This window comes from Gobio gobio (genome assembly GCF_949357685.1).
Source record: "Gobio gobio genome assembly, chromosome: 20".
Classification (NCBI taxonomy): Eukaryota; Metazoa; Chordata; class Actinopteri; order Cypriniformes; family Gobionidae; genus Gobio; species Gobio gobio.
In genome coordinates, this window is record NC_137113.1 from 32,274,155 (window position 1) to 32,288,740 (window position 14,586).

Here is a 14,586-nt window from a genome sequence, read left to right on the forward strand (position 1 = left end):
ATTTAGTTTATCCCGGTAGGGTCCCTTCTCTTTTTATTTTCTCGTCTCCATATCATTCTATCACCCTCAAGATTTCAATGATTTAAGCAAACAATAAGGCAGGTATCAATTTCAGTATTTAGCTGCGAGTAATCCTCACAAGATGGCGCCACCGTCTCAGCATGCAACCTGACCAATCTTCACTTTTTCTATAAATTCTCTCTGCATTTTTAAGATGTTTTATTAACAAAGTTCGGGAGGAGAACATTCAAATGATCTACCCAATCTGCACGAGAGGAGGCCTTATACATAGACTCACCTATGTTCCTTGGACTTGAACCTGCCTAATTGCCGCTATTTGTCAGAGATTGAGCTGTTCCCATCTGATGACATTCGGCTGAATTGCGCAGTTGTCAGCCCATCCAATCTGCTCTCTGCACCCTTTGTACACTTTGGCTTATCCAACTATCCCTGCAATTGAGAAAAACTCACCCCTATATGCAACTGCTGCCGTTTCAACTGCTGGCAGGACTTATCCATCTCATGCTGTGAGTATTGGACTTTCGTAGAACACTGTGAGAGCCCTCCGGTCAAAACAGCCAAACTATATTCCTGTTCAACTGCTGGTGGGGCTTGCCCATCCGATGCTTTGAGTATTGAGCTCCTTTCGGATACTGAGTGAGCCCTTCCAGTCGCACAACAAACGTGAGCACCCATCAAATGCTGTGAATATTGAGCTCCCGTCGGAAGCTACGAGAGCCCTTCTGATCGAACAGCCAGCATCAACATCCCAATTCAACTAACGGTTGAGCTTACCCGTCCGATGCTGTGAGTACTGATCTCCCGTCAGATGCTGCGAGAGCTCTCCCTGTCGAACAACCAGCATGAGTACACCTGTCCCTGTCCAGATGCAACTTGCATATTTTTAAATGCTCAAGATAGATGTCACTACATGAACCTCACAGCGATTGACTGCCCCCCGCGTTTTTCACTTGATATTTGCATAAAGTTAAGAACTGCCTAAACTTTACACACTCTCAATGCGTTCTCTGGTCCGCTGTCAGTGACAATTCACTGTGTGAGCGTAAAACTCAACTCCCATAGAAATGAAGTGAAAATGCTTGCTTTGCTGCGCTCATTCGATGCCAGTGGGTTTTAGAAGAGAGTTTATTTACACTTCACCTTAAAAAATATGAATATTCTGTAATTGTTGAGTTTTTTTTTTTGTATCAGCCAACAGTACCTGTGGCATCTTCACCACAGCAAACAACTTCTCCACCCCCTGCATCCCCTGGAGGCTCATTGGACAGCATGTTGGGTCTCCTGCAATCAGATCTGAGCAGACAGGGAGTGCCTACCTCCTCGAAGGGAAACTGTTCCACTTGTCAGAAACCAGTTGTAGGACAGGTGAAATTCTTTAATAAATCCTGAATTAATAAGTAGCTTAACTTGTGGTCAATAACCATATTTTTTTCTCATGTTTTCTCAACTCTGTAAGTAAAATTCTCATTTATTTTCTCCATAGAAAAATATGGTATTTTAGTTTTATAATAATTTACATTGTCCAGTTATATATATATATATATATATATGTTTTGCTTCACATAGTTTGTAATGTTTGTGTTTCATTTTTGAACTGGTTGGTATGATTTATGGCTTAGAACCAGGGCTTGACATTAACACCCGCCTACTGCGGGTGGATTTCAGCTATGGCGTGTAACACAGTCACTCCCACTAGCCAATTTGGCAGGTTGAATTTTATTGTAGACTTCTCAAAATGCATCGTTTATAATTGCGTTATATAACCAATCACATGCATTCATAAGCTTCTGTTGAGCTTATGAATGCAATATCTAATAATCAAAAGCTGTTAGATTAGTTATCGCCAAAACGCCAGAGTTTTGTTCAGAGCTCTAACTCACTGAAATATGCACTCTCATCATAAACAACAAAGCAGAGATGCACATGCGATGTACGCAGGATATTCATTTATCATACAGTGATTGACTGTTTTGGTTCTACTTCAGCAGCGAAAATAGTTTCAAACAAAGATCACAGCTTAACCATAGCACATCTGATATGATTGGCACAAAGTTGGCTTGATGTTGGACGTTCGATATTCGCAAATTTAGAGGCCGTCTCTAAAGTTACATACGCTATTGGTAGACATGTTTCTATTACACAAATTACTTACAGTCATAAAACCAACTATATAGTGTTCACCTGGGTGTCAGGTATGATGCACACCTTTTATAATTTTGACATTTAATAAAATAAACTGTCAAATCATATGAAAATATGGATATGTATTTCACGAGGCTACTATGTATAAATATAATAAATTATAGATATCTTTTTTATCTAGATTTAGGAGGTTTACACACAACCTTATCAGAGCTAAATAGGCCTATTTGATGACCTGTCATGTTATACATTTCATGTACACTTGATTTCAGTGTGTACAGTGATCACATAGACAACAACAAATTTCCCAACAGAAATTTCATTTTGGCCAGTGAAAATGCTGAGTGGCTAGTAACTTTGGAAAACCACTAGCCACAGTGGCTGGGAAGCAAAAAGTTAAATGTCAAGTCCTGCTAAGAACTCTTTATTGATTTGTTTAATGCCTGGAGAAAATGAATGAGAAATAACTAAAAGGTGGATGGTTAATGTTGTACTTATGTACTTTGTATTTATGTGCAATTCTCTTTAAAAATGCATCTTCTTCCCATATTTCTTAGGTGGTAACAGCTCTTGGACGTGTTTGGCATCCGGAGCATTTTGTTTGCTCTGAGTGTGAGTGTGAGCTTGGCAATTGTAATTTCTTTGAGAAAGATGGTCGACCATACTGTGAGCCCGACTACTTCACCTTGTACTCACCTCACTGCGCGCAATGCAACAAGCCCATACTCAATGTAGGTATACATTTAAGTGTTATATTCTAGAACTTACAGCTGTACTGGAGCTGAATGAAGATGATATCATCTTCATTCTAAACTAAAGTTCTGTAGAAGCATGTTCATTTATTCCAACAAATCACAACTAGAGCAAGAATATAGAAACAGCTGCATACCTATCACGGTTGGTTGCAGGCAGACAGATGAAGACTATAACTGAAGTTCAACAGCAGGTTTTAATAATAATATTCTTTAGACAGGCAAACAGGCAGGCGCAACACACACTAAATATAACCGAAATCGGACAACTGTGGTGAGGATGGGGACTGCTGATATTGTAGCTGTCACATTTCATTTAATTTCGAAGGCTGCTTCCTCTGGAGGACACTTCTTGTGAAGGATGCGGTATACGGAGTGTCAGAATTAAACAAGACGTCCTTCGTAGGACAAAAAGGCAGGAAGTATCACGTTGCTATGCCAACATGTTCACAGCGTTGTTGCGCTCACACCAAATATGAATGAAAATTATTTATAACTTGAAAATGACTATTAAAATGTTTCTTGCCTTGACAGCAAAGTACTGTTCTAAACGTTTAAAACACTAAACACTTGTAACCCTGTTTACCACAACGTTCTATTTGAGGTAATACAGCTTAAAAACAAAACAAGCTTGAAACTACTTAAATCTAAACACCATATCTTTACTTGCATGTATATCTGCTGGCGTCGCCATTTTTTCATGCGATGCAAAGAATTGTGGGTTATCTGCAGCAGCGAAGGATACACCTCATGCACACTCCGAATTCCTGTGAAAGAAGGGCGCATTTGAAGGTCGCATTCGGAGTGTCCTACTTACTTTTCTGAAATGAGACAGCCTTGATGACGCATGCAGCCTTTGAATGCAACCTCTGGCGGACGCAGCCTTTGGAAATGATACACAGCTAGGGAGTGCTTATGAGTGATAATGAGGGTGATGACTTGCAGGTGCAGGAGATTGATGAATGAGTGCAGGTGGTGAGTTGGAGGGATTCTGGGAAGTGTAGTGTTGAGGGTGATTGAGCTGGTGACTGTGACAATAGACCAATTTACAGCCTACGTCACACTGATGTCACACAGGTTCAACTGCGCATGTCGGTTGCAAAAGACGATCTGGAAAGTGTTATAATGTATGAAACACATTGGTTTAAATCGTGCTTTAGGCTATACATATATATATTTGGAGCACCATATATACCTATATTTTGAAAATAAAAAATATAAACGAGGCTCAAACATCTATTTAAGCATGAGTTCCGTCAGTGAAACAATACTTTAAATAAATATCAGTAAATAATGGTAATATAAATTATATAAGAAAGTTAAATATTAGTTAATATATTTGTCATAGGCCGCTTTGTGCAGAAAGGGATGTAGGCTACACGAGCAGGAAAGAGAGCATTGCGTTAATAATTGTAGTAAAAGTTGTGAACAGCAAATTTATCTTCTGCAGGGTCAAGAACTTTAGGCTTTGTTTGATTGTGCACTGCGAGAGAAAGAGAAACTAAAAATATCCAGCATGTATGAAATATGCTATAGCCTACACATAAACTTGACGCACCTTAAGTTTAATAACAAGCACAAACTGTGTTGAATAGTTTGAAGTAAAATGTATCTCTCCTACAGCACCGTTTTCTACTTTACCACAGTAAATTATGCAAACTCCTAATTAAAAGCAAACAAGGAAGAAACGTGTATAATCCCCTGTGAGAGACGCAAATTAAGATTTTGGAAAATAAATAAGAGATTGCATGTCCAGTATAATAAAATGGAGTAAGCCTATTGTTAAATTCTTGGAAAATCGGGTGAACAGATCGCAAAACGCAATTAAAGCTTAAATTTGGCTCACCTCACAAAGCCGATCTCTCGTTCGGCAGGAATATAATGTTTCCATGGCTGCGATGTAACATTTAATTGCGAACCTATTGTTTATCTTGTAAATAAATGTTTGTGCTTCACTCGTGTCATAATATTCACGTAAAACAGCATTCACATACAAAAAAAAAAGTTTTTGGCCAACCAGCCAAATGATACTCAGCCACCCCTGTAGTGCGGTTGTCACGAACAGACCTATCGCTGGGTGACAAACTATTGTAATATGAGAGGCCTTACTGAACTTAGAACAACAGGGCTGGGCCCCTTCCTTCTCTTTGCGAGCGGAGAGAGAAGTGCAGGGGAACATTCGTGTGTTAAGTCGCACGCTTCTTCTTCCATTCCTCGGGGTGGGGCAGGCGGTTCCTAGTCGCTGCGGCCGCAAATAAATGCTTACCCCATGGTCCGGATCCATCTGACCTCGGATGATGGCCTTATTGTTGTCCGCTGGGCGCAGGTCTCACATTCCTGGCCCGCGTCTATCTCCCTCTCGCTGCAGCGGCTGCACCAAAGCCCTGCCGCGATGGCTGAGAGGGTGGTCGCGATGTTTGCTTGCGTGGTAAACAGAGGTTAAAAGCTTCATCCTCTTGTTTCCTAAGGGTGCTGGTTTCTCTCATTTTCTCGAGAGCCGGTACGAACAGGCCCTTAGTTGGGTAAAACGCTTCGTCCATCACCTCTGCTTTCTGAGCATCGCTCAATCCTTACAGTTTTAGCCATAACGCTCTCTCACCTGACACGGCTAGGCCCATCACACGGCCACAACCCTGAACCACACCACGGGAAGAGCGGAGAATTAGATCGTTCACCACACAGATCTCATCCCAGAGTGCTGGGTTCACCACTCCTGTATCTAGCTGTCGCCCCATCTCCTCCAAAATCTCTGCCTGGTACGCTGACAGTAAAGTCACCACATTAAGCGAGCACAATGACTGCGCCGCATAATTGTAAATTCTCTGATAGACGGACGCGGTTAGGCGTTCCATCTTGCCTGGCAGCGAAATCTGAGAGGAGGCAGAAATAGAGCGTCGACTCGGATGGAGGTGATTGGCCACTGAAGACTCTACCGCTGGGGGTCCGGCCAGCCCCAGCTCTGCCATCCCTTGAATCTCCAGTTTAGGATATCCCTTGGTCGGGAGCTTGCTCTTAAAGGGGGTACCCCAATGGTGGGACATCTCTTTCATGCACGCCGGCACGGCTGGTAGGAGTTGTCTCGCTGTGGGTTGAGCAGGCGGCAGCCTTTTTCCATCATAAAGGTTGCTCCTCTGCTCCTTCTGCATCTTGTGCCGTGGGCCACGCTAGGCCCAGCTTAGTTTGCACACCTTGTGCAGGTTACTGTCTGCCTGAGAGCCTGTGTCAGTTGTGCTAGGGGGTCTAGACTGTTGGACAGGGAAGGGAGAGTTGTCATCTTCCTCCTCGTCATCCATATCCAAGTCGAGGAGGTCAGAGTTAGCATCTTGGTGGCTTGATGGCTTCCATCATTTCGGCCCAGTTTGTGCTAATTCGCATATGATGGTCAGTAGCCGTAGGTTTCGCGGCAGCTCCGGACAGACATGGGTCCTGCTGTCTTGCCACCACCACTCTCAGCCTTCTCTCCAGAATTTTCACCGGCATTGACACACAGTGGACGCATTTTTGTGGGTCTGCAAGCGACGTTTGAGCATGCTTTGTGCCCATACACATGATACACATGGGATGGGAGTCCCTGCCCGAGATGGTTGCTCCACATGACAATGGACACGGGCGGGGTGCCACCTCCCTGCTTTTCGACTCATTCCCTTTGGCGGGGGTAATGACTGTCGAAATAATGGCTGGAGAAAGAGTGATTCGACGACTCATCACAGCACGTTAGTCTGATGTTTCACGTAGGGTAGTTAGCCCTTTCAACGGCTCGCCTTAACGCGTGGAGCCCAAGATGACTTGACGTCCCTTAAAATCCTATCGTCGTAATTTAATATGCGATAGTCCGAACCGAATAGCTCGCCTTGACGTGGACACTACTCAGTGATTTGCGATGCCACTCAACACAGTCCAATCCACTGATTGGCATTCGGTGCCGTAATCCAATAACGGTCTGCCTGTTGAACAGTTTAGCGAAAATCAGCGACGAGGTCGGACGTGATGAGAGAGCTTGTTGTAGTCCCTCACGGGAAGAAAGCGCGAATGACTTCGATAGGGGTCGACCTGAGTGATAAAGGTGGGGTCGGAGCCTGATCTCAGGTCGACCTGTCTGTCAAAGACAGACGTGGTGTCATAGGAGCTTCCGTAGTTGGTCACACCCAAAGCGATTCCCATAGTGAAACACTGAGCGAAGTTACAAAAAGAACCGCGCGAGTGTACAGCACATGTTCTCGAGACTCCGCGCTATGGCAAAAAGCCGCTAAAACGCAACCGTGCGCAAATGAACTACTACTTATTGTGAAATTTATTTCTTTATATTTGCTATTCGTATTCTCCACACTGCAAAATCCTTATGTGTTTATTGAACTATGTGTGGACCTTTGTAAAATACGGGACAAATTGCGTCCCGTATTGGTTTGATATGGGACGCATCATTTTGCTTGTAAATACGGGACGATTCCGTATTTCACGGGACTGGTGGCAACCCGAGTAGTTTGAAGTTGTTCATCCTTGTTTGTAAACCAGTATCAACTCTCATAGCTTTATGTATTATCTGGCTCTATTCTAACCTTGCCCCTATTGTTTTACCCTTCAGAAAATGGTGACTGCGCTGGATAAAAACTGGCATCCAGAATGCTTTAGCTGTGTGAAATGCAGCTGTACATTTGGAGATGAAGGTAAGGGGTGATGAAGGTAGTTGATTTCAGATCATATTTGAGATTTTAAAAATCAAGAAATCCATTGAGATATCAATAAATAGAATAATTAATCATGAGGATGAATAGTATGTGCAGGTCAATGAATGATTACACTTTATTTTAAGGTGACGTAGTTACATTGTACTTACTCTAATAACAGTAAATTATGCATAATTACAAGTAACTAACCCTAAACCAAACTAACTGTAACTCTATAGTAAGTACATGTAGTAATTCCATTGTAGTAATTAATATTACTCAGTACTTATTTGAGGAAGTACATGTAGTAATATCTAACTACGTCACCTTAAAATAAAGTGTTACCCAATTAATTAATGGATTTTGAAAAATTATTTTGGACAAAAAACACAATTATGATCCATTATCAATATTTTCAATATTGTGTTTTTTTAGTGGTGGGCATAGATTAATTTTTTTTATCTAGATTAATCCCGCTGTAATCTTGGAATTAATCTAGATTAATCTAGATTAAAATGGCTCATTTGAATTCTGCCGAAGGCATTCAGAGAATGTGTGCTCGTAAGTGATCGTTTGTCTTTTTGTAGTTTGAATAATAAATAACTTCTGTCCCTTTAAGACCTGACGCACGCATGGATCCCACTGTTCCTGTGAGCTGGTTATGACTGTGTTTACGTTAAAACCATAGGTTAAAACTCACCAAGATGGGTATTGAGACATTTTTGAGTGTATTTGACCATTAATAAGCTGGAAAATGGAGCTAATTTTTGCACTTGTATGTCAGAGGCGGCTTTATTACGGTATGTGTGTGTGCGCTTCAGATGCGACCGCGAAATCTGTGGGAATTAGTAGAATTAACGTTATGTGCAACCCCGCGCGAAATTCAGACTGGTCACACCAATACTAACACGCAGTCATGAGGAAAAATCCAACAGAACACCCATTCGCAATGTTCAGAGGATTAAACGGACTGAATGAGAGGAGGCGGGTGCGTGTCAACTCGCTGTCGGTCGGAGAGGAGAGGAGAGCGTAGCTTATATCGATACTGTAGAAAATGAGTATCGTATCGTTTCAGATATTTCAGTATCGATCGATAGCGGAATATCGATATTTTTGACAACACTAGTAGGCATACACACAGGTTCGAAGACTCGTTCTCTCGCCCCTACAGTGCAATTCGGCTAAGTATACATCTGCGCTAAAATATGAAGGTGAAAGTCATCATAGCTTGCGTAGTATAGACCCAGCTCCCAACCCAACTTTGAGAATAGATTAACGGCAATATTTTTTTTATCGCCCGAAAAGAGTCTCACGTTAACGCAGCACGTTAACGCCGATAACGGCCCACCACTAGTTTTTTCATTTGATTATTTCTCTTTTTAAATAAATGTATCCAGTATTTATCATAATTAAATATGTATAGTCTTGAGATGTCATTTTGTCAACTATCAGGCTACAATACTTTCATTATATGAAGCAGTTAAACTACAGTCCTGCAACCACTTAAAAAAAGTAGTTAGCTGCTCTACAAGTTACTAACAAAAAGAAGCCAACTACATTTGCCCTGTCCCAAATGGAAACCTCATGTGATCTTGTGGTCTTATAATAGCCATCATATGCATGTATCAACTAAAGGGTTAGTTCACCCAAAAATGAAAATTCTGTCATCATTTACTCACCCTCAAGTTGTTCCAAACCTGTATGACTTTCTTTCTTCTGCTGAACACAAGGGAAGATATTCGGAAGAATGTTTGTAACCAAGCAGATCTTGGCAGCCATTGACTACAGCCATAGTTTTTTGGTAGTCAATGGCTGCTGAGATCTGCTTGGAAATTTATACAGGTTTGGAACAACTTGAAAATCCACACTCGCATCCAATCTAAGCCACTTCCAAATATGGTTTTAAATCAGATACATATCTGATATCTGGACATCTGACCTACGTCTGTATGTGTTCCAAGCCACCACAAGGCGAGGGTGACACTATTGCAGACAAAGATAGCTTTTTAATGTTGTATTATGAAGCAGATGTGCTTGTATGCGCACACTCTCACTCGCAACTTTTTATTGAGGTGGAAACTTTATAAAGGAAAGAAATTGCACCCACACAGAAACATTCAGTAGCTGGTTTTCAACCTCTGCCCCATGTGTTTAATAAATAAAACAGCTTCACTACTGAAAGCTACATTATATTTCTCAGCAATGAGGTGATAACTTAAACCAACTGCAATTAAACCAACAAGCTTTTCTATTAGGCTATACTCACTCTCTCTCTCTCTCTCTCTCTCTCTCTCTCTCTCTCTCTCTCTCTTTCTCTCTCTCGTTAATTCTTTCGAATTCATAAAAAAAATATATATATATATATTCAAAAGGAGGCGGTAACCGGCAAACATTCAACACTTTATACCCCTTTTTTTATTATTATACAATTTTCTACAGACATATAAAATGTGTTACAACTGTTGCAAAATGAAACAGTGTCTGAAAAAAACAAACAGATTTAAACGCAACAGAACAGGTCAACAGCAGCATAGATCCCCCACCCACTACCCACCACCCATCCCCTAAGGCCATCAGAAGGAAATATATAGAGATAAAAAAATATTATAATTATAATTAAAAATTATTTAAATAAAATTATAATTAAAAAAAGATAAATAAGAATGTGTATACACAATTGTTTTTAATAATAATAATAAGTAAAAAGAAGAAGAAAAGTCTCTTCCCCACATAGCAATCTAAACAGGCTGTTCTGACGTCACGGTAAGGCCCTCAATAGCAGCCAATACTGGGCTCCACGTTTTTAGAAGGATCTCAGTGATCCTTTGAGAGAATGCTTCTTGTTTTCAAGGTGGATGCATTGCAAAACCTCCTTTATCCAGTCATTGTGCGATGGAGGCGAGGCATGCCTCCATTTAAAGAGGATGGCACATCTGGCCAACAAAGTGGTAAAGGCAATGACGCGGTGTGCAGTGACCGGTATATCCGAGTTCGGGGAAAGGCCAAACAGAACAGTCAAAGAATTAGGGGCAATGGTAGTATTAAGCTAAACAGCGCTACTTGTGCTCTGCGCAACTCGCGAGCTATGACTCTGAACAAATGTGTTTACCTGCTGAGTGTCTCGATCACGCACCCACTAAACAGCCGTTGAGAAGCGTTCAAGTTCGGCGCAGAGGTCTCCTCTCCGGTACGAGCTGCGAATCTCTCGGTGATTTGATTTAATCTAAATCCAGTTAAACAGCGCTGACTTAATCAACAACACTAACGTGCAAATCAGGAGAAACACTAGCCACGTTTACATGCGCACTTTTTTGTCATTCCGATTAAAATCATTCCGATTGAAAGATTTGGTGGACTGTTTACATGAGACGTTATCTAAACCGATCTGGTGTTTGCATGTGCTGACTTTCAGTAGGAATCCTTTTGTGACATGCGCACACAGTTTGTCTGCCGCCTTAGATTCGTTACGTATCGTGGATCAATAGTTCTGTGTTGGTAATTTTTATATTTATTTATTTTTCTGTGGGCGGACATGCAGTAGTTTAACCTAATTTTTTGTCCTATACAATGGCTATTTCAACAGATGTGAATGATGAATGCGGAATAAAAAATTAATTCAATTCATTTATGTTGAAAAACACAAAATTAACAATAAAATGCACTCAAATTATTAATACAAACATAGGATATACGGTGAAACATGAATGAAGCATTCAAGACGTGCTCAGCATCATTACTAGTACTAAACATATATATTTCAGATGATTAAGGAAAGATACCATAATCACAAAGGTATAAATATTAACAAAAGTAATTATAGTAGACTGTGGGTAATGTTACTTAACCAATTTGAAGCAGTTGTTGAATTTTTTTTTTTTATAGCTAACTTAACTAACGAGAAACAGAGAGCAGCTTGAATGTTCCCCGTTGAAATGGCAGCTCTCAACGGCCACCAGGACTTGTACAGTTTTATAAAAGCTATTTATTATTTGTCGTAAAGTGTAAGAATCACCTCAGAAAAATAACTTATTCTGTCAGGTGCAGTTGAAGCCTAGGACAAACGCTGTCAAGATGAGACGGTGTAGCCGGGCTATGTCTGTGTCATTATTCAAACATCATGTTCATAACATGTTACGAAATAAAAAGTTTAATACCTCAGAAAAATAAACTTTCCTCTCTTGTCAACATTAGCCTGGTGTGAGCGCGGCGCGCGCTCTTCAGTTGAGGAGGCGCGCGCTGTATATCACGTCACAGAAAGACGTGCACTCAAAGTAATCGGATCAGATCGTTTACATGGTGGAATTTTTCGTTTGATCGGTTCATGAAAAGGTTTATCCCACCCCTCTCAAACCGATTACAATTTCATTCGGTTTGGCCATTTTTATTCCGATTGAGGTGTTTATATGGAGTATTTTTATTCGGATTGGACTTTTAAACCGATTACAGTGCTCCATGTAAACGCACCTACTGAGCCGATTCAGTTAAAATACTTTTCAAACAACAATTCACCAACATTTATCATGGATTTACTGTGGTAACACCTGTAACCGTGGTAATTTGTCAGAAATGTAGGTTAATATCTAATTTTATTTAATTTGTAATGTAGACATATTAAATGAGTAATAAAGGCCAAATTGCAGACTATTTTTGTCATAAACTTGCAGTTTTGTGCATTTGTATTTATATGTTTATAGACTAAATACCTTAAAGCCATTCTAGATATAGAAATATATATATATATTTAACTTTTTGCCTTGTGTGCACTCCAAAAAATATAATGTTTCTGTTTGGAATCTTGTTTCAGTCACAAAAAGAAACAAGATTATTTTTCTAATCCATTGGCAGATAATTTAGTTTGTTTCAAGCAAAAACTCAATTAATTTTAAATTAACTCAATTTTGGGTTTTTTTTTTCTCCCAGGAATCAAGAAAAAATATGTAATTTTCCTTAGTAAAAGCATCTTGATTTAAGAATTTTTTGATATTTGGACTGGAAAAAAGACAGAAATACCAAGTAAGAAAAGTATTTTTTGCAGTGTGGTTTTACCTAAATAGAGCACTTATTAAAAATAGAGCACTTATTAAATTTAAATAAAAATAGAGTTCTAACTCAGTAATAATATTTATATATATATATATATATATATATATATATATATATATATATATATATACCAGTTTTCTTCCAACGACCCAGCTTCAGTTTGGACAGGCTTGAAGAATATCACCAATTACAAGTCACCATCCCCCCGATCTGCTGAGAATCAAAAACTGGCCGATGAGCTGAATGCTTTTTACTGCAGATTTGAAAAGCCCAGTCTCACACCACACACCCGCTCTGATCTGCAATTCACACCTCCCCCATCACCTCCTGCTCCCCCTCTCCTCCCCCTCCTGTCATCCAACCCAAGCTTAAGGTCTGTGTGGAGGATGTGAGCCGAGTCTTCAAAAAACAGAAGACTAGGAAAGCTTCAGACCCAGACGGCATCTCATCTGCCTGTTTGAAAGCCTGCGCTGACCAACTGGCCCCAGTCTTCACGCAGATCTTCAACAGATCATTGGAGCAGTGTGAAGTTCCCTGCTGCTTCAAACGGTCCACTATCATTCCCGTCCCCAAAAAACCCAAATTCACTGGACTTAATGACTACAGACCTGTCGCTCTCACTTCTGTGGTCATGAAGTTGTTTGAAAGACTGGTTCTGGCCCACCTGAAGGACATCACTGGTCCCTTGCTGGATCCTCTTCAATTTGCCTACAGAGCAAACAGGTTTGTGGATGATGCAGTCAACATGGGACTGCATTATATCCTGCAACATCTCGACAGACCTGGGACTTATGCAAGGATCTTATTTGTGGACTTCAGTTCGGCCTTCAATACCATCATGCCTGATCTTCTCTCAGCTAAACTGACCCAGCTCTCCATGCCATCCTCAATCTGTCAGTGGATCTCCAGCTTCCTGACAGACCGGCAGCAGCGAGTGAGACTGGGGAAACTCACATCCAGGACTCTCACTACCAGCACTGGCGCCCCCCAGGGGTGTGTTCTCTCCCCACTGCTCTTCTTCCTGTACACCAATGACTGCACTTTTAAAGACCCCTCTGTGAAGCTCCTGAAATTTGCAGATGACACCACTGTCATCGGCCTCATCCAAAACGGTGACGAGTCTGCTTACAGACTGGAGGTGTAACAGCTGGCTGTCTGGTGCAGTTATAACAACCTTGAGCTCAACACGCTCAAAATGGTGGAGATGATAGTGGACTTCAGGAGGAACAGCCCAGCTCTCCCCCCACTCACCATCATGAACAGCACTGTGGAAGCAGTGGAGTCATTCAGGTTCCTGGGCACTACCATCTCTCAGGACCTGAAGTGGGACAATCACATTGACTCCATTGTGAAAAAGGCCCAGCAGAGACTCTACTTCCTTCGTCAGCTGAGGAAGTTCAACCTCCCACAGGAACTGTTGATTCAGTTCTACTCGGCTGTCATTGAGTCTGTGTTGTGCACTTCCATCACTGTCTGGTTTGGTTCAGCTACCAAATCTGACATCAAGAGACTACAACGCACAATCCGGACTGCGGAGAGGATTATTGGTGCTCCCCTGCCAATCCTCCAGGTCCTGTACTCTTCCAGAGTGAGGAAGAGAGCAGGGAAAATCATCACAGACTCCGCTCACCCTGGACACCGCCTGTTTGAACTGTTACCATCAGGACGGCGACTCCGATCACTGGCCACTAGAACATCTAAGCACAGGAACAGTTTTTCCCACAGGCCCATTTCCCTCTTGAACAATTAATTCTGATTCTGATTCTGATTCTGAATCAACCAATCACATGGCAGTTGCTTCAATGCATTTAGGGGTGTGGTCCTGGTCAAGACAATCTCCTGAACTCCAAACTGAATGTCAGAATGGGAAAGAAAGGTGATTTAAGCAATTTTGAGCATGGCATGGTTGTTGGTGCCATAGTTTACTGGTGCCTTAGTAAAAGCATCTTGATTTAAGAATTGTT

General features: G+C 41.2%; 1 protein-coding gene across 6 annotated transcripts in view; it reads left to right on the forward strand.

Annotated features, from left to right (window-relative positions):
- LOC307144180 (transforming growth factor beta-1-induced transcript 1 protein-like) overlaps window positions 1-14,586 on the forward strand; it is a 195,775-nt gene that overhangs the window by 106,538 nt on the left and 74,651 nt on the right. For all 6 annotated transcript variants that reach the window (XM_079846275.1, XM_079846274.1, XM_079846277.1 and 3 more), the window contains 3 exons: window positions 1,213-1,386; window positions 2,721-2,894; window positions 7,498-7,579. In XM_079846275.1, coding sequence (XP_079702401.1) covers window positions 1,213-1,386; window positions 2,721-2,894; window positions 7,498-7,579 — 430 coding nt within the window. The remainder of the gene's footprint in view (window positions 1-1,212; window positions 1,387-2,720; window positions 2,895-7,497; window positions 7,580-14,586) is intronic.